At 40.5% G+C, this 23,001-nt stretch overlaps 1 protein-coding gene across 3 annotated transcripts in view; it reads right to left on the reverse strand.

The window, feature by feature from the left end:
• Nucleotides 1-6,122: 6,122 nt before the first annotated feature.
• The window catches only part of ETFRF1 (electron transfer flavoprotein regulatory factor 1), a 119,135-nt gene continuing 102,256 nt past the window's right edge, over nucleotides 6,123-23,001 (reverse strand). The window contains exons 2-5 of one of the 3 annotated variants that reach the window (XR_003856476.1): nucleotides 22,766-22,870; nucleotides 22,499-22,680; nucleotides 15,225-15,317; nucleotides 6,515-6,641 (exon numbers count right to left, since the gene is read on the reverse strand). Coding sequence is in view for 1 of the 3 variants with exons in the window: in XM_029600140.1 (XP_029456000.1) it covers nucleotides 6,420-6,641; nucleotides 22,766-22,855 (312 nt within the window). In the remaining 2 variants the exon portion in view is untranslated. Of the gene's footprint in view, nucleotides 6,642-15,224; nucleotides 15,318-22,498; nucleotides 22,681-22,765; nucleotides 22,871-23,001 lie in introns of all 3 variants that reach the window. The other 2 variants (XR_003856475.1, XM_029600140.1) reach the window with 2 other exon arrangements.

Genomic DNA, 23,001 nt, shown 5'->3' on the forward strand with positions numbered 1-23,001 from the left:
TCGGTTAGAGGAAGAGGTCTCGGAGGAGAATCTCTTGGAATTGAGAGGAAATTGAGTTGGTAGCCTCGAGATATTATTGCGAGTACCCATTGGTCTGTTGTTATTTGTAACCAATGGTTGTAAAAGGAGGATACTCAGCATCCTAACAGAAGCTCTGGATGAGGATTGGAGAGATGGCTTTGGTCTCTGGGAAGAACCTCAAAAGCCTGCAGCTGGTCCCGTCTGCGGTGGAGGTTGAGGCCTAGCTGCCCTAGGCTGTCTGGACTGAGCTCTTTGCTGCGGCCTAGAAGATCTGCCTCTTGATGTTGGAGGGTAATAACGCCTCTGTCTATAGAAAGGTCATCTATATTCCTTTCTGGGAGGCAGACGAGATGACTGGGCAGCAAAATCCTGCTGAATTGATGAAAGTTGGTGCAGGGTTTCTGTATGTTTTTTTAAAAGTGCAACTGCATCTTGCACTTTGGAACCAAAGAGGTTATCACCCAGACATGGTAAGTCAACCAATTTTTCTTGGACTTCAGGCCTGAGGTCCGAGGCTTTTAGCCATGCCCAACGTCTTGCACTTATTTCAGAGGCTGCTACTCTGGAGGCTGTTTCAAATCCGTCATAAGCAGCTCAGACTTCATGCTTGCCAGCTTCAAGCCCTTTGTGGATAATTGCTTGGGCTGCTTCCTAATATTGCTGTGGTAATGATGTAATAAAGTCTTGCATCTGTTTCCACAGATTTCTTTGATATTGAGTCATGTGTAATTGATAAGATGAAATCCTGGTATTTAAGATGGCTCCTTGGTAAAAATTGGTTAAATTTTGTAACTTATCATTAAAATCATCCATTGTACCTGAAGACTGGAGGATAGCAAAGGGCTCCAGGGGCGATCTGGGAAACTACAGACCGGTTAGCCTGACTTCAGTGTCAGGAAAAATAGTGGAAAGTGTTCTAAACATCAAAATCACAGAACATATAGAAAGACATGGTTTAATGGAACAAAGTCAGCATGGCTTTACCCAGGGCAAGTCTTTCCTCACAAATCTGCTTCACTTTTTTTGAAGGAGTTAATAAACATGTGGATAAAGGTGAACCGGTAGATATAGTATACTTGGATTTTCAGAAGGCGTTTGACAAAGTTCCTCATGAGAGGCTTCTAGGAAAAGTAAAAAGTCATGGGATAGGTGGCGATGTCCTTTCGTGGATTGCAAACTGGCTAAAAAACAGGAAACAGAGAGTAGGATTAAATGGGCAATTTTCTCAGTGGAAGGGAGTGGACAGTGGAGTGCCTCAGGGATCTGTATTGGGACCCTTACTTTTCAATATATTTATAAATGATCTGGAAAGAAATACGACGAGTGAGATAATCAAATTTGCAGATGACACAAAATTGTTCAGAGTAGTTAAATCACAAGCAGATTGTGATAAATTGCAGGAAGACCTTGTGAGACTGGAAAATTAGGCATCCAAATGCAAGGTGATGCATATAGGGAAAAATAGGCATCCAAATGCAAGGTGATGCATATAGGGAAAAATAACCCATGCTATAATTACACAATGTTGGGTTCCATATTAGGTGCTACAACCCAAGAAAGAGATCTAGGTGTCATAGTGGATAACACATTGAAATCGTCGGTATAGTGTGCTACGGCAGTCAAAAAAGCAAACAGAATGTTGGGAATTATTAGAAAGGGAATGTCATAATGCCTCTGTATGGTGAGACCGCACCTTGAATATTGTGTACAATTCTGGTCGCCGCATCTCAAAAAAGATATAATTGCGATGGAGAAGGTACAGAGAAGGGTTACCAAAATGATAAGGGGAATGGAACAACTCCCCTATGAGGAAAGACTAAAGAGGTTAGGACTTTTCAGCTTGGAGAAGAGACGACTGAGGGGGGATATGATAGAGGTGTTTAAAATCATGAGAGGTCTAGAATGGGTAGATGTGAATCGGTTATTTACTCTTTCGGATAGTAGAAAGACTAGGGGGCACTCCATGAAGTTAGCATGGGGCACATTTAAAACTAATCGGAGAAAGTTCTTTTTTACTCAACGCACAATTAAACTCCGGAATTTGTTGCCAGAGGATGTGGTTAGTGCAGTTAGTATAGCTGTGTTTAAAAAAGGATTGGATAAGTTCTTGGAGGAGAAGTCCATTACCTGCTATTAAGTTCACTTAGAGAATAGCCACTGCCATTAGCAATGGTTACATGGAATAGACTTAGTTTTTGGGTACTTGCCAGGTTCTTATGGCCTGGATTGGCCACTGTTGGAAACAGGATGCTGGGCTTGATGGACCCTTGGTCTGACCCAGTATGGCATTTTCTTATGTTCTTATCTTCCTTCCCACAGAATCTAAGAATCTATGATCCTTTCCTAGGGGAGTGGAGGAATGCGGCCTTATTCTTTTTGATTTCTTTTGTGCTGATTCCACAACCACTGATTGGTGTGGAAGCTGTGACTTTTGGTAGCCAGGAACAGAATGTACTAAATAAGTAGTGTCCGTTCTTTTATTGACAGCAGGTACTGAGCATGGGTGCTCCCAAAGTCGATGCTGTAAGTCCAGGAGGACTTGGTGAACAGGTATGGCTACTACTTGTTTTGGAGGATCCACAAATTGGAGAACCTCCAATGTTTGTTGCCTAGAATCCTCCTCCGTCACCAATGTGAAGGGTATGGTGTCCGCCATATCATGGACAAAATTTGTAAATGATAAATCCTCTGGTGGAAATTTTTTCCTTTGGTCTGGTGGTGAAGGATCCGACAAAATCTTCATAGGAAGTGTCTGTCTGTCCCTCATCCCAAGTATCGTACTGATCATCTTGATGAGGAGATATGGGTGAGGATCTTGGTGGACGAAGAACTCCTGATGGACCTGGTTGCGAGTCATCAAAGGGAATCTGTCCAGGAACCTCTTCTTGTGGTATAGATGGAAGAGCACCAACTACTTCATCGAATCTTTTCATGAGAAGCTGGTAAAGCGCTAGCTCAGGATGTCCTGGAGCCCCAGGTAACATCGGCATCGATTCCGATATCGAAGATGGAATCGGCGCTGGCATTGATGGTCGTCTCAGCATCGACTTGGGTTGCGGTGCCAGCATCGACGCAGGCACTGGCATTGACGGGGTTGTCGGCAATGGTGCAGGCACCAGCATCGACGGGGTTGTCTGCATCGGTGCGGGCAACAGCTTCGGTGTAATCCCCGACATCGGTACTAGTACCGTCATCGGTTCGGGAACAGGCATCGGTGGAGGCACCGGCATCGACGTCTGTTCTTTTAAGGCCTGAAGCACTGTTTGTCTGATGAAATCTGACAATTCCTGCGTAACAACTGGTGCAGGCAGAGCAGCTGTATGCGATGGCGGTGTAGGTGTCGAAGGAATTTCCACAGGGCCCTGTGGAGGTTCGACTACTGGTACGTCTTCATGGGGTAAAGGCCCCGGCATCAAAGGTACTGGTGTTTCCTGAGTTCTTGGCCTTTTCGCGATCGGTTCTTCTGGGAAAAGAAGCGCCGCAAGCATCGATGTATATCGATGTCGGTGCTTTGAATGGTGTTCTATCACTGACTTCGTCAATGCTATCGATGACATCGGCGATGGATGGTCCCCCGACCCTTCTGGACGATGTTTTTTCAAAATTATTCTTTTTGAAACTCCGGCCGGAGACAATTTAGTCGAGGTAGAGGGAGATGGCAAAAGTTGCAGATGGAATAGATGCCCCATCTTCTCTTGGCGGGCTTTTCGTCCCTTCGGAGTCATTTCTGCACATTTAGTGCAGGTTGTGACATCATGTTTTCCCCCAAAGAACACACTCAAGGTGTGGGTCTGTAAAGGACATTGTCCGATTACAGATGAGACACTTTTTAAATCCCGTAGCCATTTTAATGTCAACAGCCGTCGATGAGAAGAAAGTGTGAGAGAAAAAATTTTTTACTCAGAGAGTAAAAACGAGACAAGATTACTCACCAGCCAGTGGAAACCTGAGAGAGAGAGATCCCATGTGGGAGAATATATTTGAGAAAAAATGACTTTTAGTCAGCAAAAACACTGTGAGAAATTCTCACAAGGCTCCTGCTCCGCGATGCCTACAGCAGCGTGAAAAAACGAAGACTGAAGAGAGACCCCTGTGGCAGAGAATGTCATGGCATGCTGGGCATGCTCAGTGGCCTCACAGGGCCAGTCAAAAGTTTCTAGAAACTTTGACAGAAAGTTTTCCACAATAGGGCTCCATCAATGATGTCACCCATATGTGAGGACTAGCAGCCTGCTTGTCCTGGGATAATTAATTTTTTTCTTTTTTTTTTAATATATATATACTCTTTACCTGAGCTCAGCCCATCCCAGCCGAATACAGAGATTGTCTCCAGCTGCAGTGTGAAATGGCAAAGGCTTTCACCACCACGCTCTGCTTACTGCACCCGCCAGCCTCTCAGCTGTTTGTCTCTCTACAACTAAGTCCATGCTGGAAAACCAGCTCCCAGACCAGGGCACTATTCTGAGGTAGGAAGCTGCAGATATCATCTCAGGAAAACTTGACTTTTGGAGGGACCATTAAGTATCACCATAGGAGAGCGAGGCAAATTAATTTCCTTTTTTTCTCCTACAATTTTTTTTTTAAGCAATCCCCAGTAGGGAGATGGACATCCACCATCTGCCGGAGACGGAGAATACTGGCGGGCTGTCAGTACAGGGGTATATATACCGTGATGTCAGCTTTGCTCCATCTCCATCTGCTGGTAGAGGGGCATAATGCAGCAGTGTGAATTAACTTGTCTGAATGCTAAGAAAGGATGAGGCTTAACTTTCACTCAGGCCAATACAGAATGGTGCGCTCAGTTGAGCACACCATTAGCCCCCGTTTGGCCATGTGTTTGACATGCTATTTTTACCCCTTATACAGTAAGGGGTAATAACAAGTGGCCAACCCCCCGAAACTAATAGCACTCATCACATGCAAATGCATGTTGATGAGCCTATTAGGTAGTTACCCGCAATATAGGAAGTAAAATGTGCGGCCAAGCACCGGGCAGGTGTACAGAAAAGCAGAAAAAAACGCTCTATTTTGCCAGCGTCCATGTTCTGAACCAGTGGCTGTCAGTGGGTTTGACAACCGATGCCAGTAAAATTAAGTGTTGGCTGTCAGACCCACTGACAGCCACCACTTCCGCCAATGAGGAGGCACTAGGGACGTGCTAGTGTCCCTAGCGCCTCATTAGCGCGGGCCCTAATTTAAATTTGTATCGCATGCCCAGGAGAGGTGCCTGTATGTGCGTTGGGAGAGCGGGCGCTCACCTTGGAGCGCCTGCTCTCCCGCAGATTTTACTGTATGGGCTTCTCTATAGGCTCCCAAGCTAGGACCTCAGGAGCGGAGGACAGAAAATGACATTTCCTTCCGCTCACCCAAACCTTTCCCTTTACCCTAGCACTAGAATAATTCCCTTTTGTGATTAACTTATTGCAACTGCACTAATTTGTATTTTCTGGTAATGTCATTTGCTCATTTGAATTCTGACTTGAAAAAAAGTTTTAACTCTCAAAAGCTAGTCAAGAAATATATTACATTAGTCTAATAAAAAGGTATCACCTACATATTTATCAAATATTTTTATACTTACCTTTTATACTTACCTTTTATACCTTTTATACTTACCTTTTATATTTTATCAAATATTTTTATACTTACCTTTGTTAAATATATAACGCTTGTATAACCTTGTTAAATGTATAACGCTCCGGCGTAAGTTCTTGTTCACTGTACACCGACCTGATATCTTTGATGAGCAGCGGTATATAAAATATTATAAATAAATAAATAAATATGTCTTTTTGCTTTTTGTTAACCTTTATTTCTCTGCAATCAAGTGGACTAAATGGCAACCACACTTTTATTACAGGTATCTATTATAAGTGATTTTCTCATAATAATGCTGTCTACTATAGGAAGATATAATAGAGCTTAAAGTAAGGTACAACATTGATCTTTTTGTAGTGTTTTGAAGAGATCATCTTAAAGGCATTAGTTCATACGAAAGCATTGTCCACTCATGGTTTTTGTGCATGGCGTAGATGTTACAGATGTGTACAGCAGTTCATCTGCTAGTCAAAAGTAAAGAAAATAAGAGTCTATAAATAGTGGTGAAGAGAAAGCAGATAAAACTGTGTATACAGTAATAGTTTAAAAACAAAAGTGCAGGTGGCAAATCATTGACAGAAAAAAAATACCACTGATTATTTTACATATATTCATGTTGCTTTTACATGAGATTTCAAAATACTATATTACTTCTAAGTACACAATCTGCGTACAAATACAACACCATACATGGTAAATTTCATAAAATCACAACCCATACCGAATTTTATTTTTTTTACTGAAGTATGATTCCCATCATCACAGACTACAAGAATATAGAATATTCCACTGTACTGTAATCATTTATTTGTACTGTCATCCTCATAGTAGCGCTGCTTCATAGCTCTATATTTTCTAAGATAGTACAAAGCCTCAAGTTCTTTTATTACAAATTCTCCTCTTGCTATTAGTTCCTTGATCTTTTCAGGATCTTTAACATCTCTGTTCTTCATGAAAGCTGCCTTCAGTCTGTCTCTGAAATAGTTTGCACCTTTTGGATATTCTCTTCCAAGATACAAAAGCTTTAAAGAAAACAAAGCAAAAAATATTAATCTTAATACAAGATACTGATCAGTAGATACAATCGAAACCTGTTTGTACAAAGTTAATCCTTTCAAAGTCCATAGAAAACTTTAAAATCATTTAAATGTAAAACCTTTAAAGTCGTGTTTTGTTGTTTTTGTGTTTTGCGATGTTGGTGTTGCAATCCGCCCTGAACAAGTTGTATATGGATCAGAAAAATGTTAAATAAATAAAATTATTACGCTTAGCATATGCAGGCACACTTGCTGAGTCTTCTTGGCAATAAAACACATTAATTCCTAGAAGTTTGGGCCTCATTCTGGCAAATAATTGAACAGCAGTTTTTGTGGAATATATGCAGTTGTAAAAGGGGATATCTGGTGCTACTCAGAAGGGCCAGCAAAAAAGATTCTCTAAGCTTATCATCAAGTGGAGTCTACCATATTCATAATTATCAGGATCTGATCTGCTTCTGATTCCACCCACAATTAGTTCAAACCCTACATCTGCAGCTTTCATGTGAGATTCCCCAAGACCTCTTTCCTGAATAAGTTTATACCTGCTGCAGGTAGAAATCCATCCAGATAGACTTTTTTCTCAAAAGCCCACCAGTGATTTCTTTTCTTCCTATCAAAAATCAAGAGTTGCCCTTGACACACTCTTCTTTTACTGTAATCCACAATACAAGCATACAAACACAAAAATGGCAATAGAAAAGGTTTAAAAAAAGTCCCCTCTTTGTGCAGTTTCTTGACATTTAAAGAGACAGTCCCACTATTACTGTAATCTAGCACCAGTCACTTCAAAAGTGGAATTCATTTCATTTACTGAATAAGCCAGTATACTTCAAGGTAAGGCCTGAGAGAACAGCTCCCGATTGGGGAAAAACACATCCTAAGCATTCTCCATTCACAATTGAAAGCCTTTCCGCTCCCTGCATAGCTGGAAAAGGCAGGTAGACTACAATGGCAAGAACAGCCCAGTCTCTGCTCCAGCCCATCCTTGTAGTTAGCCGTAGTAAGAGATGGAGGCAGACTGTCAGTAAAGAGCACCACCCTCCATTCAGCCTGGCCCTGCACTGAGTCCAAGAGGAACAGGGGAGGCAGACCACTGTGCTGAGCAGACTGAGTCCTGCCTCCCTCCCCAACCTGGCCCTGCAGCACACCGAGAACCAGAGATGAAAGAACAGCCAGATCCTGATGGCCACAGAAACTTAGGTTGCCAGAGGATCAGGAAACATGGCATAGCCAACAGCAGGAAGATCATAGCAGTGTGGTGGAGGTTGACCCTAGTGTACCTAGCACAAGGAAAAGTAGAGGCACAGAATTGAAGACTGTGAGCAAAGCATTTTAGTGGCTTTGCTGTTGGCAAGGAGAGCCAGGGGTAATGAATAAGTGTTGATTTTTGTGTCTTGTTCTAGTTTGTTTTCTGTAATTTTGAGTGTTACTTTTGTGTATGCTACCTAAAGCTTTACAGTAGATGGCTTATAAATGTTTTAAATACACAGTATAATTTGAGAAGAGACAAGGGAGATAGGAACTAAGAAGGAGGGCTGGATATGGAGGGGAAACGAAATAGGCACAGCACATCAGCAGCAGCGTAAACTACATACACACACACTCCGGTTCACCACAGAATACAGGTACAGCACAGCAGCAGCAATGTAAGCTAAATGCGCGCGCACACACACACACACACACACACACACATATACAGTACATACACTGGCTGAAGAGTAGCAGGGAAAGAGAGACAGAGGTGGTAATGGCCAATAGGAGGTTGTGAGGGAGAACCCCCTCAGCTGCATACTGGAGGGGAAACACCTGGTTGATAAACATATTGGAGGGAGACCCTCCCTCTCCAACCAGTCCCATATTTTTTTTAAGTGCCTAAATAGGAAGTATACCATTTAAGAGACCTCTTAATTCCATATGGGCAAGGAAGGAATTTATGTTCTTCACAACAGAATTTGCTGGTTGTCCTTCCTCTCTAAGGCAAAGATCGCTGTGACCTGCGGCTCTTTCAGTATTATTGGCCTCACGCTATGGAATTAGGCATCTCTGAATATTCACTCAGAGTGTAGTTATCTGATTTTCAGAAAACATCTGAAAGTAGGACTGTTTATCCAAGCCTTCTCATAATTTCCTCATAAAGATGGCCCAAAAAGGAAATGGATATACAGTCCTGACTTTTATTTTAAGGTGCTCTGTTATTGTGCAGGTTGATGTAGGTGGTGATAGGAGTGTATAATTTGTTTTGGGGAGCCTTTTTATTAGTTATATTTGAAATATAACACTCATGCGTATGCATTACATAAACCTGGATGTCAGACTCAGACCAAGTGACTAAAGCAGCTGAATTTAGATGGTTATTCTGTTATATCACGACCTAAACTTGGTCAAAGGGGGGGGGGGGGGGGGGGGGGGGGGGGGGACACACGACTACTGTTATTATGTAGGGAGTGCCTTGGTCTCTTCATGACAGACTTCCATCAGTCCACCATTTGAGATTATGCACCTTTGGTCTAAAGGCTTTTAATTTGTGTCTAGTTTATAGCCCGTCAGGGCTTTTATTACATATATGTCTTTGGTTGAATTTCTTTCACATCTTGAATTAGACATGGATTCTACTATTGTGTTAAGGGAAGCAAATCTATATGCAGATTAAAATCACCTATCACCACTCTGTAAAACATTTCTTATGACCTTAAATGCATAAGGCTGTGATAACATCATTCAAGGACCAACTCATTAAGCTGAACATACATTGGACTTGATCCCTCTAAGCAAAAAGGTTAGAGGTGTGCAAAATAAGCTTAAAATGGAGCTAGTCCCATTGTCAGACCACTCTATAATTTCTGCAGTTTTCACTATTGAAGACAGGAATCACCCCTGTGTGGAGGTCCAAATGATTACTTGCCATCGCCTGATGGATACTGATAGATTAAGAAGTTCAGATAGCCTGTCTCTTAAAGAATCAGACGATGATTCAATTAAGGAGGCAGTACATGACTGGGACAATATCATTCAACTAGTAGCAGATGACAACTCCATACTCCAGGGCAGATTTTAAAATCTACACCCGATTTTATAACATGCGCACGCAGCCGTGCTGTTCTTAGCCAAACTGATTGATTTAACTATGAACCATTTTTTCAATGACCATCTTGAAGAGCACGCACTATTAAATTCCAAACAATATGGTTTCAGGAAAAATTACAGTACTGAAATGCTGGTGCTGTCCATATCAGATACTAGCCTAAGAGGATTTGATTTTGGACAGTTACAATTTATTTCTGTTGAACATTTTGGCAGCCTTTGCCGCTATAGATTATAAGATACTACAAACTAGGTTATTAGAATTGGGGTTAATTAGGACAGGAGAGCTGGGTTCACTAAGTTTTAACAGACCGAAAGTAGAAGGTTATAACTGAGAACAGTATAGAGATGAAGACTTGTGTGCCCCAGGAGTCAATGCCCTCTGCCACTCTCTTCAACATGTATATGGCCCCTCTTTGTAAACTGGATATTCTAGGGCTCAGTTTTCAGATGTATGTAGATGACATTGGATTCTTCTTCCCAATTAAGAGCTTGCTGCCATCAGCTTTAAAGGAACCGCAGATTTATCTCTAAGTGATCTATAAAGAGATGTTCAGTTGATGGTGACTTGATCAAGTTTGTTTGTTGGACATGAATTTACAATATCCCATGTTGTATGTGACTTAGGCTTAGGAGTTCTGACTGCTGCCTCAGGGCTAAAAAAAATCAAATTATATAAAACATTGTTACAAAAAATGAATTCACAAAACAATAAATACAATTAAAAATATTAAATACAAAATCAAAATTTATATTTAAAAACTTTTCTGTTGATGTATAAAAGCTTTTCTGATGATATTCTAAAATGGTGACATGTGGAATGATTATTAAAAAATCATTAAAAGGTAAAAACGGAGAAAATGTTTTTACCTTGCAGTCCACTTCTAAATTCAGGTCTCCACTTGAAATATTGATTCACTCGCTATAAGAATAATATTGGGTGGCAGTGCGATGTTAAATCTTAATGTTATTGATATTACAGCAGCGAGGGACGGCTATGCGTGATTCACGTGATTTCAAGTGGAGACCTGTATTTAGAAGTGGACTGCAAGGTAAAACATTTCTCCGTAAAATTTAAACTAAGTTGCTAGATATTGCATGATTTTTAATATGATTCTTATAGCGAGTTAATCATTATTGGCTGTCTTAGATGTCGGCTAGATTTTAAAATTAAAGTTTAAGAGTTGATCTAACAGATATAGGTGCTTACATGTAGAGTCAAGCACATCTTTCTTTTTTGATATTGCAATGCAAGTAGTTCACATTGGAATCTGAAGTGAATCATGCATAGCCATCCCTCGCTGCTGTAATATCAATAACATTAAGATTTAACATCGCACTGCACCCGATATTTATCTTCAGTCCTTCTTTTATAAATTTTTAAATGCATGACAATAAGCGATATCACTTCTTCATGTAATACAAGTTTGTCTATACACATTTTTACTATTTTACAATTAGATTGCCAACGATATAAATGATTGGTTTTTTAAATATATTTTTCCATGGGTCTCATTTTTCCCACCAAATAACTTGATTTTTATGTTCATATAAGTTTTTGAAATAGTTGTGGCATAGTCAATGTTATGACTTACACTTCAATCGGGTATAAAAAATTTTTTTTTCAATTAATATACCAGCTGCACTTCGATGTTTGCCGTGTCAATCCGGGTCTTTTTACTTTTCATGCAAAAATGAATATCTTTTTCCATTTAAAAAAATATATCACTTGAGTCAGACGCAATGTTTGTAAGTTTACTTAATCAGCAAAATTCCGGAGCGAACTGGGTCTCATTTATTTGCTATACGAAAATCCAGACACCGGAAAAATAATTTTTGTGCGCGCCATGACTTTGCCATCTCAATTCATGTTTCTAGTTCTTCACATTCACTCAGAATTACACGTTCTATTCATTAACTTTGAACACTAAGGAAGAATCACGTCTATTCTCCTGTTGTGAGAATTGAAAATTGTTTAGCATAGCACATGTACCTTCCACAATATAGAAATCTTTTAGGCACATAGCCAGTAATTGATTAGTTCTTTCATTCACTATTTATTTATTTATTTATGGTTTTTATATACCGATCTTCTTACATTATATGTAAATCAAATCGGTTTACAGAGAACAGTTGAATAAGCTTGCTTGTGGGCAATTACATATAACAAAGAACTTTTTTGAGTAACATATTGTATAACTTTTTGAGTAACATTTAAACATAGGAGCAAAAAATACATAGCTAAACATAACCATAAGAATAAAATATACATGGCACAACAAAGTCTTATATGTCTAAATCCAAGGGGGGAGAGAAGAATGGAGGGAGGGGGATGGAGGGGTTATATAGTTGGAGCGGAGAGGATGTAATAAGAGTTCGTTGAAGCAGCTTTTTAGAAATCATGGAAATGCTTGGCTGAATAGCCAGGTTTTCAGTTTTTTCTTGAATGACTGGTGGCAAGTGTCTTCCTTTCTACTGAAGTTTTTACCAGACACAGTACATTAACTTTTTTTTTTTTGTCATTAACACGTGCACACTATTAATATAAATGTCTTGTTCATTGGTTATATATCTTTTATTTATTTCATTAATTTATCAATATTAATTTGAGTCTCAAATGTAATTCTAATCAATAACCCATTTATCTATTTCCATATCAAGAGTTTTTATGACATCAGGTGCACGATATGACCAGTGCAATTGTTGAATCCAGCACTGATTAGATACTTCGTATTTAAGACTGACTGTACAAACGATAAGGGTTAGTATTTATATATGAACACAACCTAATTGTTTTTCTATATACGCTTTTTTAAATACATAGTGGATTGATATTGTTATTATTTCATATCTTTTTCAAAATGTTTTTTCAATTTTTTGTTCACACGTTTTTATAGATCTAATATTGTTGCAGATCAGACAGTCACAAACACAATTAACAAACAAGCTCATGACTTGTTCCAAATCAAGAGTCCATGATTGTACATTTAAGGTAAGAGCCTTTTAGTACATTGTTGATTATATCTATGCATAATACCAATATTGTTTCATTTTTTTAGTATAATATATCAACCGTGAAGATCTTTTAATGATTTTTTAATAATCATTCCACGTCACCATTTTAGAATATCATCAGAAAAGCTTTTATACATCAACAGAAAAGTTTTTAAATATAAATTTTGATTTTTGTATTTAATATTTTTAAATTGTATTTATTGTTTTGTGAATTCATTTTTTGTAACAATTTTTTATACAATTTGATGTTTTAGCTCCTGAGGCAGCCGTCATAAGTGGCGAAACTCGGCCAGAGTCTAGCAGTATCATTCTTTTACGTCTCCACTTCAATAAAGGAATTGAAAAAGAGTTAAGGCATCTATCTTTTTTGTATTTCCTAACAGCTTTCATAGATCGCCTACCTTTGTGCTTTTTGGGACCTTCCCGAAGAAGTGGCCAGGACAAAAAACAGTAAACAAATTCAAAAAGGTACGGGATAAACACCGTGGATCCCAAAGGCTAGAGCGTGAAAATGAAGAAAAAGGTGCATGGGAGTAAACTGCATGGAGTGGCAGTTACTACTCTTAACCAATTAGCTTTCATGATTTTGACGCAATTGCAACATCACTCTCTGCTTCAATGGTAGGGGAAAAAGAGGAATTCGATTTAGAGGACAGCCAATGCTGAGCCCTGACTTTTATGCTCCGGGATACTGATATGCTGACATTAGGGGAAAAGCGCAAGACTGCTTCTATGGCAAGTCCAAAAGCAAAGTGCATTCAAGTAGCATTGTTTGAATTATCAAGGCCACCCTGTAAAAATGTTGCTAGTAGTAGTACCCTTAACATAAAGCTTGGGAGTAGCCTACATGGAGCAGCAGTTACTATCACAAGAAATTTGCTGACAGATTAGATGGGCCATTTGGTTCTTTTCTGCCATCATTACTATGTTATCTTACTTTAGGGTACAGTATAAAGTATTAATGCTGATTCAAAAAAACGTTTACAACTCTAATACTATATGGTTGGGAGCAAACCTAACTTTATACATATTGCAACACTGTTTAAGATCAGCCAACTGGAGACTGTTAGCAGCTCCTGCTATTTAGCAGGCTCGTTTAGGAGGTATAGGAATGAGCAATCTGTGAGGATGGGCCTATAATGTGGAACACAATGCCAGAACAACAACGTCTGGTTGAAGATGGAAAAACCTTTAAGAAAGGTTTAAAGACATGGCTTTTAAGACAGCATTTGAAGATTGAGAACCTACTTCATTGACAGGCTGAAAAATTCTAAAGATCTAATCAGTGCACTAGAATAAGAAATGGAGAGTAGAAATCTTGCATGTTGATTGTCTCATACTAAGTATAGTCAATTGAGGTATGTATGTTTTATTGTAAGCCACCACAATCAGCGGAGAATGCACCAAAGAAATAATTTTAAATTAAACAAATCTGATAAATTGGATATACTGGGCCAGATCTTAAAAAATACGCACGGGCGTAGATTTGTTCGCGCAACCCAGCGCGAACAAATCTACGCCTGATTTTATAACATGCACGCGCAGCCGAACGCATGTTATAAAATCCGGGGTCGGCGCACGCGTAAGGGGGTGCACACTTGTGCACGCCGAGCCCTAGGGGAGCCCCGATGGCTTTCCCCGTTCCCTCCACTCCCCCCCCACCGTCCCCTATCTAACCCACCCCCCCAGCCCTACCTAAAAACCCCCTACCTCTGTTGCATTAGTTATACCTGCCCGAGGCAGGTGTAACTTGCACGCGCCGGCTGCTTGCCGGCGTGCCATGCCCCGGCACAGGTCGCTGTGCAGGAGCACTCGGCCCCTGCCCACGGACCGCCCCCGCACCACCGCCACACCCCCGGACCGCCTCTTTTTCGAAGCCCTGGGACATACGCGCGTCCCGGGGCTTGCGCTCGCTGCCGAGCCTATGCAAAATAGGCTCGGCAGGGGCAGATTTTCTCAGGTTATGTGCGTAGTCTTTGAAAATCTGCCCCACTATGTTTTTATGCTGTTTTGCACGCTACAAAATTTAATAAACATCACATATATTATATCTATTACAGAAAATTCACCATTCTATGACTGGGAGGAAAAAGACATCAGTGCAGATATTTAAACTCCAGAGTTATTAATTCTTAATCATGGGCCAAAAAATCCTCCTCCTGTATCATTATCTTATTTATTTGTTTTTTTTATTTATAATCAAAATTTCAGTGATAATGTATTAAAATAGCCTTTCCACTTTGTGCATTTTCTTTAATATCTATTACAAATTACTGAGCTTTTCTTTATGCCACTGAGAATTTAACTGTATTGCTGCATTTTAACTGAATCAATGAACTGATGCTATCAGTGTTTTGCTGTGTACAGCTGCCTGAGGATTTATCTAAGGATGAAAATAAAGAATGGGTAAATGCAAAAAGTCTTTAAAAAAAAACCCCAAAAACTCAAGCACAGTGAAAATGAACTTACTTTTACGTGAACTGACAGTGTCTGTTTAGTGATTCAGTTAAAATTCAAAGATACAGCTGAATTCTTCTCAGCGGCATATAAAAAGGTAAATATCTGTAATGGACAATAAGGAAAATGCACAAAGTGGAATGAATATTTTGATACATTATTGAAAGTTTGATACATAAAAAATAAGAGAATGGTATAGGAGGAGGTTTTTTTAACCTGTGATTGAGAACACAGATCTCCCTGGAGTTGGTACCCCAAATGGAGTTTAAATATCTGCACAGAGGTCTTTTTCCGCCCCATCAAAGCATGGTGAATCTTCTGTAATAGATTTAATGTGAATTTTGTGGGTGCCACTATTCCTCACTTTTTCCCTTTTTGTTTTAAAACTCTCTAGAAAGGTGAAATTTCAAATATGGAAAATAAATAAAAGCTTTGGCCCCTCTAAGAGCTATAAATGCAGTGCCAGATACTATATAAAAAGGCAAGCAATATTGCCATTGCCTGATTAAAAGGCAGCATAGCCAACACCCTTATTTGCTGCTGCTCTGCCACTGTCAGACTGTGTCAAAAGAAACAAAATCCTATAGGCTTTAGTCTGCTCTAAGTAGGCAGCCATGCCTCTCCCTCCATTGATGCAAGTCAGAAGTCCTTCGATGTCAATGCCCCGGATGGTAATGGATTAGATTTCTGATGCCCAAAATGCGGGACCAGTGCCCTTTCTGGGTCATGGTTGCACCTTTGTGACACCCCTGGACATCATCCGATGCCCTGAGGCACACAATATCATGCTTGCACACTGAGGGCATCACTGGAACCTGCTAGATATGATTGCTTCCCTCTTCTTTTCGCCAAAGTCAAACTTGATGGTGGCGGTGATTTGAAAGCTGGCAGACACTAAAAGGTAGATTTTAAAAGCCTTGTGTGTGTAAAAACAGCCACTTACACACGTAAGTGGCCAGAGCGGGAGCCCAGAAAAAGTAGGCAGGGCCAGGACTGAAAGATGTAACACCAAATTTTCGCACAGCACTTTGCTACAGCTCCTCATTAAGCACAGGAGTCTGGTGGAGAGAGAGAGAGAGACTCTTTATAGAGCTCAGTCTGATACTCTATATATGGACCATTTTAAGGGGGTACTTTCATTTGGGGTGCGTTTTTGGGAGGTGGGTTGGGGTTACAGGCACATTTAGAGTTATCCATTGTAAAATTCACATCATTAAAGATCTTTTTGACCTTATAAGAGATGAAAAGGAGTTGATTTGTATAATACATCTAGCAGAGACTGCAGTGTACAAATTAACTCCTCCCGAAAACTCACCCTGAAAGTGCCCCCTTACATTGGTCCATATATAGAGTATCAGACTGAGCCCTATAAAGAGTTCCTCTCCCTCTCCCTCCCACGCGCACTCCTTTCAAAATCTACCCCTTAGTGTAGCTGGGTTCAAAAAAGGTTTGGATAAGTTCTTGGAGAAGTCCATTAACTGCTATTAATCAAGTTTGCTTAGGAAATAGCCACTGCTATTAATTGCATCAGTAGCATGGGATCTTCTTGGTGTTTGGGTACTTGCCAAGTTCTTGTGGTGTGGTTTGGCCTCTGTTGGAAACCAGATGCTAGGCTTGATGGACCTTTGCTCTGACCCACCATGGCAATTTCTTATGTTCTTATATTTTTCAAGGTTTGAAGCTGTGGGATCTTATTTCTCTTATGTTAAGATCTTTAAATTGGCTACTTGTGTCTTTCAAAATTGGTTTTTAAATTCTTACCTTAGTTTATATAAAATTGCATGATCTGGACCCAAAATATTTAGTAGACCAAGTTTTCTATATATCCTAGCAAAAACTTTAGACCAAAAAAATGAGGTGTGATGAAGAGGAAAAAAAGGACTGTCCTACAGTTAAACTGATTAAAAGTTTACTGATAGCATATGTTCAAAACAATCGCAGATGCTGCAGTCCCTTAACATGAACTGATCCACTAAGCCTGCGTTGGGAGGGACACTACCTGGAAAACAGAAAACAATTAAAAGGACAAGAACAAGATAAGACAAAGCAAAACCGGATAAATGCAATATAAATCTTTGAATTTGAAAAGGTAAATAACTTAGGGGAGGCATCAGCACCGGAAAAGGAGGAGACGGGGCGGTGTCGGGGCAGATGCCGTGGAAACTTCGCTGACGGCGAAAAGGTAAGGCCCCTTATCGCCGCCAGTAACACGCCCAATAGAACTACCTTTTACGATGGCGCTATTGAGTGCGAAAGCCGGCAGTGATAACACCGCGGTGATGTGATCGCTGCCAGCTTTCGCAGGCCCGCCCCCCGTTAGCACCGAGATTCACAAACCAGTGCGAAGAAAGAAAATCCAGGCCTCAGATATCAGAGCAGTAACTGACAGCATAAATGTTTAAACTGCGTGGTGGATGCTTTAGTCAAAACAGGGTGCCAAAAAATCATATGACTAGTAGGCGCCAATGATACAGGGTAAACAGCAGCCAATACAAAATCAGTAGAACAAAACTCATCCAAAATAAGAGCAAAGTACTTTGCATCCGGCGCTGAAGCCCGTCGGGGCAAGGCCCAAATTAAAAGCACAGCACTCGCCTCCGGGGCTCCAGCGACGGCCACGCGACCGGCCCTTCCACTCCGCCCCCTCCCAGACGCAGCGGCAGCCGATTGGATATTCTTACCTGCACGTCAGCGGTAAGCGGGGGATTTAAATCTGAGACGCCCCCATCGGCGTCGCGCGCCGAAGGTGCGCGACAAAGGGGCCTGCCCCTTTGTCTCGCCCCTTCGGCGGAGGCCCGAGCCATACCCGAGGAAAAGCCCTAATCAACAACAATAGTAACAGCCAGTAAAGGTACAAAGCCAACCGTTTCAGCTGTATGGAATACAATTACCATTCAACCAACTTCATCTATTCCAGTCTCTACAGCGTTGTCAGAAACATCTACAATAAGACTCGCCACCCCTTCAGGACGCCAGTCAGCATTCATCCAGCCTCACCTTCAAGCTTCCAGCACTCATCCAGCCACACATGCAAGCTACAAGCGTACATCCATCTTCACCTGCAAGCTTCCAGATCTCATACAGCCTTGCCGGAATATTTCCCACAGCTATCTAGCCCCACCTGCAAGCTTCTAGTATTCTTCTTGACCCACTTGCAAACTTCAAGCACTCATACAACCTCTCCTACAAGCCGCTAGCATTCATCAAACCTGCACAGACAAGCCTCCAACTTTCTCATAGCCCTTCTTTCATAATTCTTCTTACCTTGTAACATAGTTCTTACAAATGGCACCATTTTTCACAATTCCAATTCTCCAACATAACACACCACCGAAAAGAATTTCTTTCCGACATGCTCAACAACTCAACCTTAAATCCCTCTCTTCAACGCCGATCACTCCTTCCACACAACTCCTAGGCCTCACCCTCTTCTCTTTAAGCCTTTTCAATGTTCAATCTCTAACGAAAAAGTCTGTAATCTTAAACGACTACCTCATAGATGTGAAACCGGAGATATGTGCAATCACTGAAACGTGGTTAAAACCTTCTGACACAGCAATAATTAATCAATTACCTACAGAGGCTTACGACTTCTTCTCACTTCCCCGTCATAAAAAAAAGGGAGGAGGTATCCTTTTAGCAACTAAAAAGGACCTCAGATTCTCTCTACATCAATCCAATTCCAATTCAAAACTTGAATTTGGCTTTTTCACCTCAGACTAGCTCCAAATCCTCCTCGTATATGCTCCCCCAGGACTTCTGGAATCAGATGTTTCACCACTAATCGAATTAACCTCTTCCATCATCAACTTTGACTCTCCAGCTATCATCCTAGGTGATTTCAATTTACACGTTGATAACCCCAACCCATCACCTAACTGTGAAACACTACTCACAGCCTTCTCAGCGCTAGGCTTCACTCAATTAGTCAACAAACCTACCCACAAAGCCGGCCACACGTTAGACCTGATCTTCGTTAACGCTGCCATCAAGCCCCTATCTATCCCAAATTGCACTAAGGTCCCCTGGTCAGATCACTACCTCATAACAACTTCATTCTCTATAAAAGATACTAGCCTGGCTTGCATTCCTTCGCCCTCCTTCACTTACAGGAAAACTTGCTCCCCAGAAGACCTCAACAATCACCTATCACCACAATTACACCAACTGGACCTTACAGATCCGAACTCAGCACTTCGATCATGGAATACCATCACCGAAACTATAGCTAACAAGTTATGCCCTACAATTACAAAAAAACCACACCAGAATTCTTCCAAAAGACAGCCCTGGTTCTCCTCAGAACTAAGAAAGCTCAAACTCCAACTAAGACAAAATGAGGCTAAATGGCGCAAAAACCCAGGAACCAACACCCTTTCAATCTACAAATCATCACTGCACCAATACAAATCAAGCACCTTAAGATCCAAGAGGGACTACTACGCCTCGAAGATACACGACCTCGTATTCGATGCTAAAGCCCTCTTCAGCTATGTAGCCAACCTCACACAATTAAACCAACCAGAGATTGCACATGACCAAGCTCAATCGAAAGCGGAAGAATTAGCTCTATTCTTCAGCAACAAAATCAACAATCTTCTAGCTCAGTTCCCCACTAACCCCATTGATCCACCAACCACTCCCCAACCCTCAATCAACTACACTCGGTTAGAAGAACTTGACACAACTTCATCCATCGAAATCCAAGGAATTCTAAGGAAAATGAAACCTTCCTCTCACCCTTCAGATCACATCCCAACTAAACTACTTCTCTCAATTCCAGACTCTATCTCCAAAACACTGGCAGAAATCATAAATTGCTCCCTCACACAAGGATTCTACCCTGACAACCTTAAACTAGCCTCACTTAAACCCCTTCTCAAAAAACCAAATCTTGACCCTATTGATCCGAACAACTTCAGACCGATAGCTAACCTCCCCTTCATAGCCAAGATAATGGAAAAATTGGTAAACTCTCGACTCTCTAACTACCTTGAAGACAACAACCTACTATTCCCATCACAATACGGTTTCCGTAAAACCTTAAGCACGGAAGCCCTCCTCATCTCTATGACTGACCACATCATCCTAGGCTTAGACAAAGGACAAGCCTTCCTTCTGATCCTACTCGACCTGTCGTCTGCATTTGACACGGTCAATCACTCCCTTCTCATCAACCAACTAACAGCCATAGGTATTTCAGGCACTGCCCTGTCTTGGTTCAGAACCTTCCTCAGCAACAGAGGATACAAGGTGAAGATTCATAATAAAGAATCCTCTCTTCACCCCATGTCAGTAGGAGTCCCTCAGGGCTCTTCCCTGTCTCCTACCTTGTTTAACATTTATCTATTACCCTTATGTAAACTTCTCACTGACCTCAATCTCAAACACTTCCTCTACGCTGACGATATTCAGGTCCTGATCCCCATCAAGGAGTCGCTCGCAAAAACACTGGCTCACTGGGAAACCTGCCTCCAAAATATCAAACAGCTTCTCACAAGTCTCAACCTGATTCTAAATTCATCAAAAACAGAACTTCTACTCATCACACCAGAAAACAGTTCCCTCACACACACTCATCCTACCTTACCAAATACTACACAAGTGAGAGACCTAGGAGTTCTAATTGACAATCACCTAAACCTGAAAGCTAACATCAACAAAACCACCAGAGACTGCTTTTATAAGCTCCAAGTGCTGAAAAGAATAAGACCTCTGTTCCACACACATGACTTTAGAACAATTCTACAATCAATCATTTTTGCAAAGCTGGACTATTGTAATACCATCATGCTTGGTCTCCCCTCTTCACACACCAAGCCACTGCAAATGGTCCAAAATGCCTCCGCTCGTATACTCACGAACACCAGGAGAAGAGAACACATAACCCCTATCCTGATGGGCCTCCACTGGCTGCCCATCCACTTCAGAATAATCTACAAGGCCATTCTCACCATATTCAAAAATATCCACCAATTAGCCCCAATCGATCTCCATATCCCCCTCCGACTACACCACTCTACAAGACCGACAAGAGATGCTTACAAGGGATCACTTCAAGTACCTCCAACCAAAACCACCAGACACATCACGCTAAGAGATCGGGCCTTCTCCACAGCCGGTCCAACTTTATGGAACTCCATTCCCCCGGATCTTAGAATGGAACCTAGCATCTCAACCTTCAAGAAAAGACTCAAGACGTGGTTGTTCACGCAAGCCTTTCCTAACTCCAATATCATTTAACTCCCTTCAATCATCATGCTTCGCTAGTTATAGCATTAATAACCACCTCTTACAATGTTATCATTTACATATATAATTATCTGATCTTCTTTTTCCTTCTTAATCCAAGTTATTGTTTTCCTGTTACATGTAACTGCTTTTCTGCACTATTGTTCAAATTGTAAAGTTTATTATATTGTGCACCCCTGTTCCTTGTGAACCAGCATGATGGGACTTCTGTCTTGAATGTTGGTATATAAAAAAACTTAAATAAATAAATAAATAAATAAATACAGAAGAGAAAACAAAAGCAAAAAAATCATAATGGAAAAACTCAGAAAAAAAAAAAAAAAATCAGAAAAGGCTCAGAACTCTCCCCCCCCCCCCTCCAAAAAAAAGACCATTCAACTTTTTGATTAAGTCCTGCCGGATGTAGTGTATCCAATGTACCAATGTTGTTCACGCTGGAGCAAATAACAGGAAAAGTCACCACCGCGAAGTAGTAGAGATTTACAGTATTCAATTACAACAAAGCAAAAATCAGTAAGAGAATGCTGTTCAGAAAGCCAATGCCAACCAAAGGAGCTTCCAAATGAGACCACCAAATGAAATAGCAGTGTTCAAAAATTCATATTTCTAACATCCAGAAGGTCTTACCTACCTATAACAGGGGACATGGACAAGTGTCCATCCTGATGTAGCCTCAGCGAAACATGGTCTGTGTTGGGGAACTGCATATATGTGATTGTTTTGAATATATATTGTCATCAGTACATTTTTCATCCATTTGATTTAATTGTGGTACAGTCCTTTTTCCTTCATCACACTTTTTTTTTTTAATCTACTTTGGTGTATATTTTTTCACTCTGAAGTACTGTGCCCAGCAAAAAAATTACCATCTATGTATGATTTATGAGTTTACACACTATTTCTTAGAGATAAGTTTGGTAGAGGTGAAAAAAAAAACAAAACTTCTCATACTGTAGGCCAATTACCTGGAACTCAGTGTCTAGGGAAATTAAATTGATTACAGATTATTTAATTTTGTAAGCATGATTCTTTACCTTAGTTTTTGATTGGTAGAGTCTGATGAGGAGTTGAAAATATGCTGGGCCACTGATTTTATGTATTGTGCGTTGTTTATTATTTCTGATTGTTTACTGGATGTATTGTTTTTGTTGTAAATTCTGTTGATTTTGTTTGTTGGTTATACTTTTATGTCTTGTAAACTTGCCTGGAGCCAGTACTGGATGGGCGATATAAAAATGTAAAGAAATAAATGGCTTTAAACGGCTCAACATTTACATGGACTTCTATTTAAATGGACTTACATTTTTATAAAGCTTTATCACTTCTCCTCTTAAAGAATGAGCCATTTCCATACAGAATTGAAAATCTCCACCTTGTTCTGGTGTATTCATAGGATAATTTAAAGCCTACAAAAAAATCAGTTATTAAATTAGGAATGCAGTTTTAACTTGAACCAAGTGCAGCAGTTTGATAATTGACACACTACAAATTCTAAGTCATGACAGAAAGTCAATCTCTTAGCTGTGTCCAAATATTT

The sequence above is a fragment of the Rhinatrema bivittatum genome, chromosome 4, assembly GCF_901001135.1.
Source record: "Rhinatrema bivittatum chromosome 4, aRhiBiv1.1, whole genome shotgun sequence".
Classification (NCBI taxonomy): domain Eukaryota; kingdom Metazoa; phylum Chordata; class Amphibia; order Gymnophiona; family Rhinatrematidae; genus Rhinatrema; species Rhinatrema bivittatum.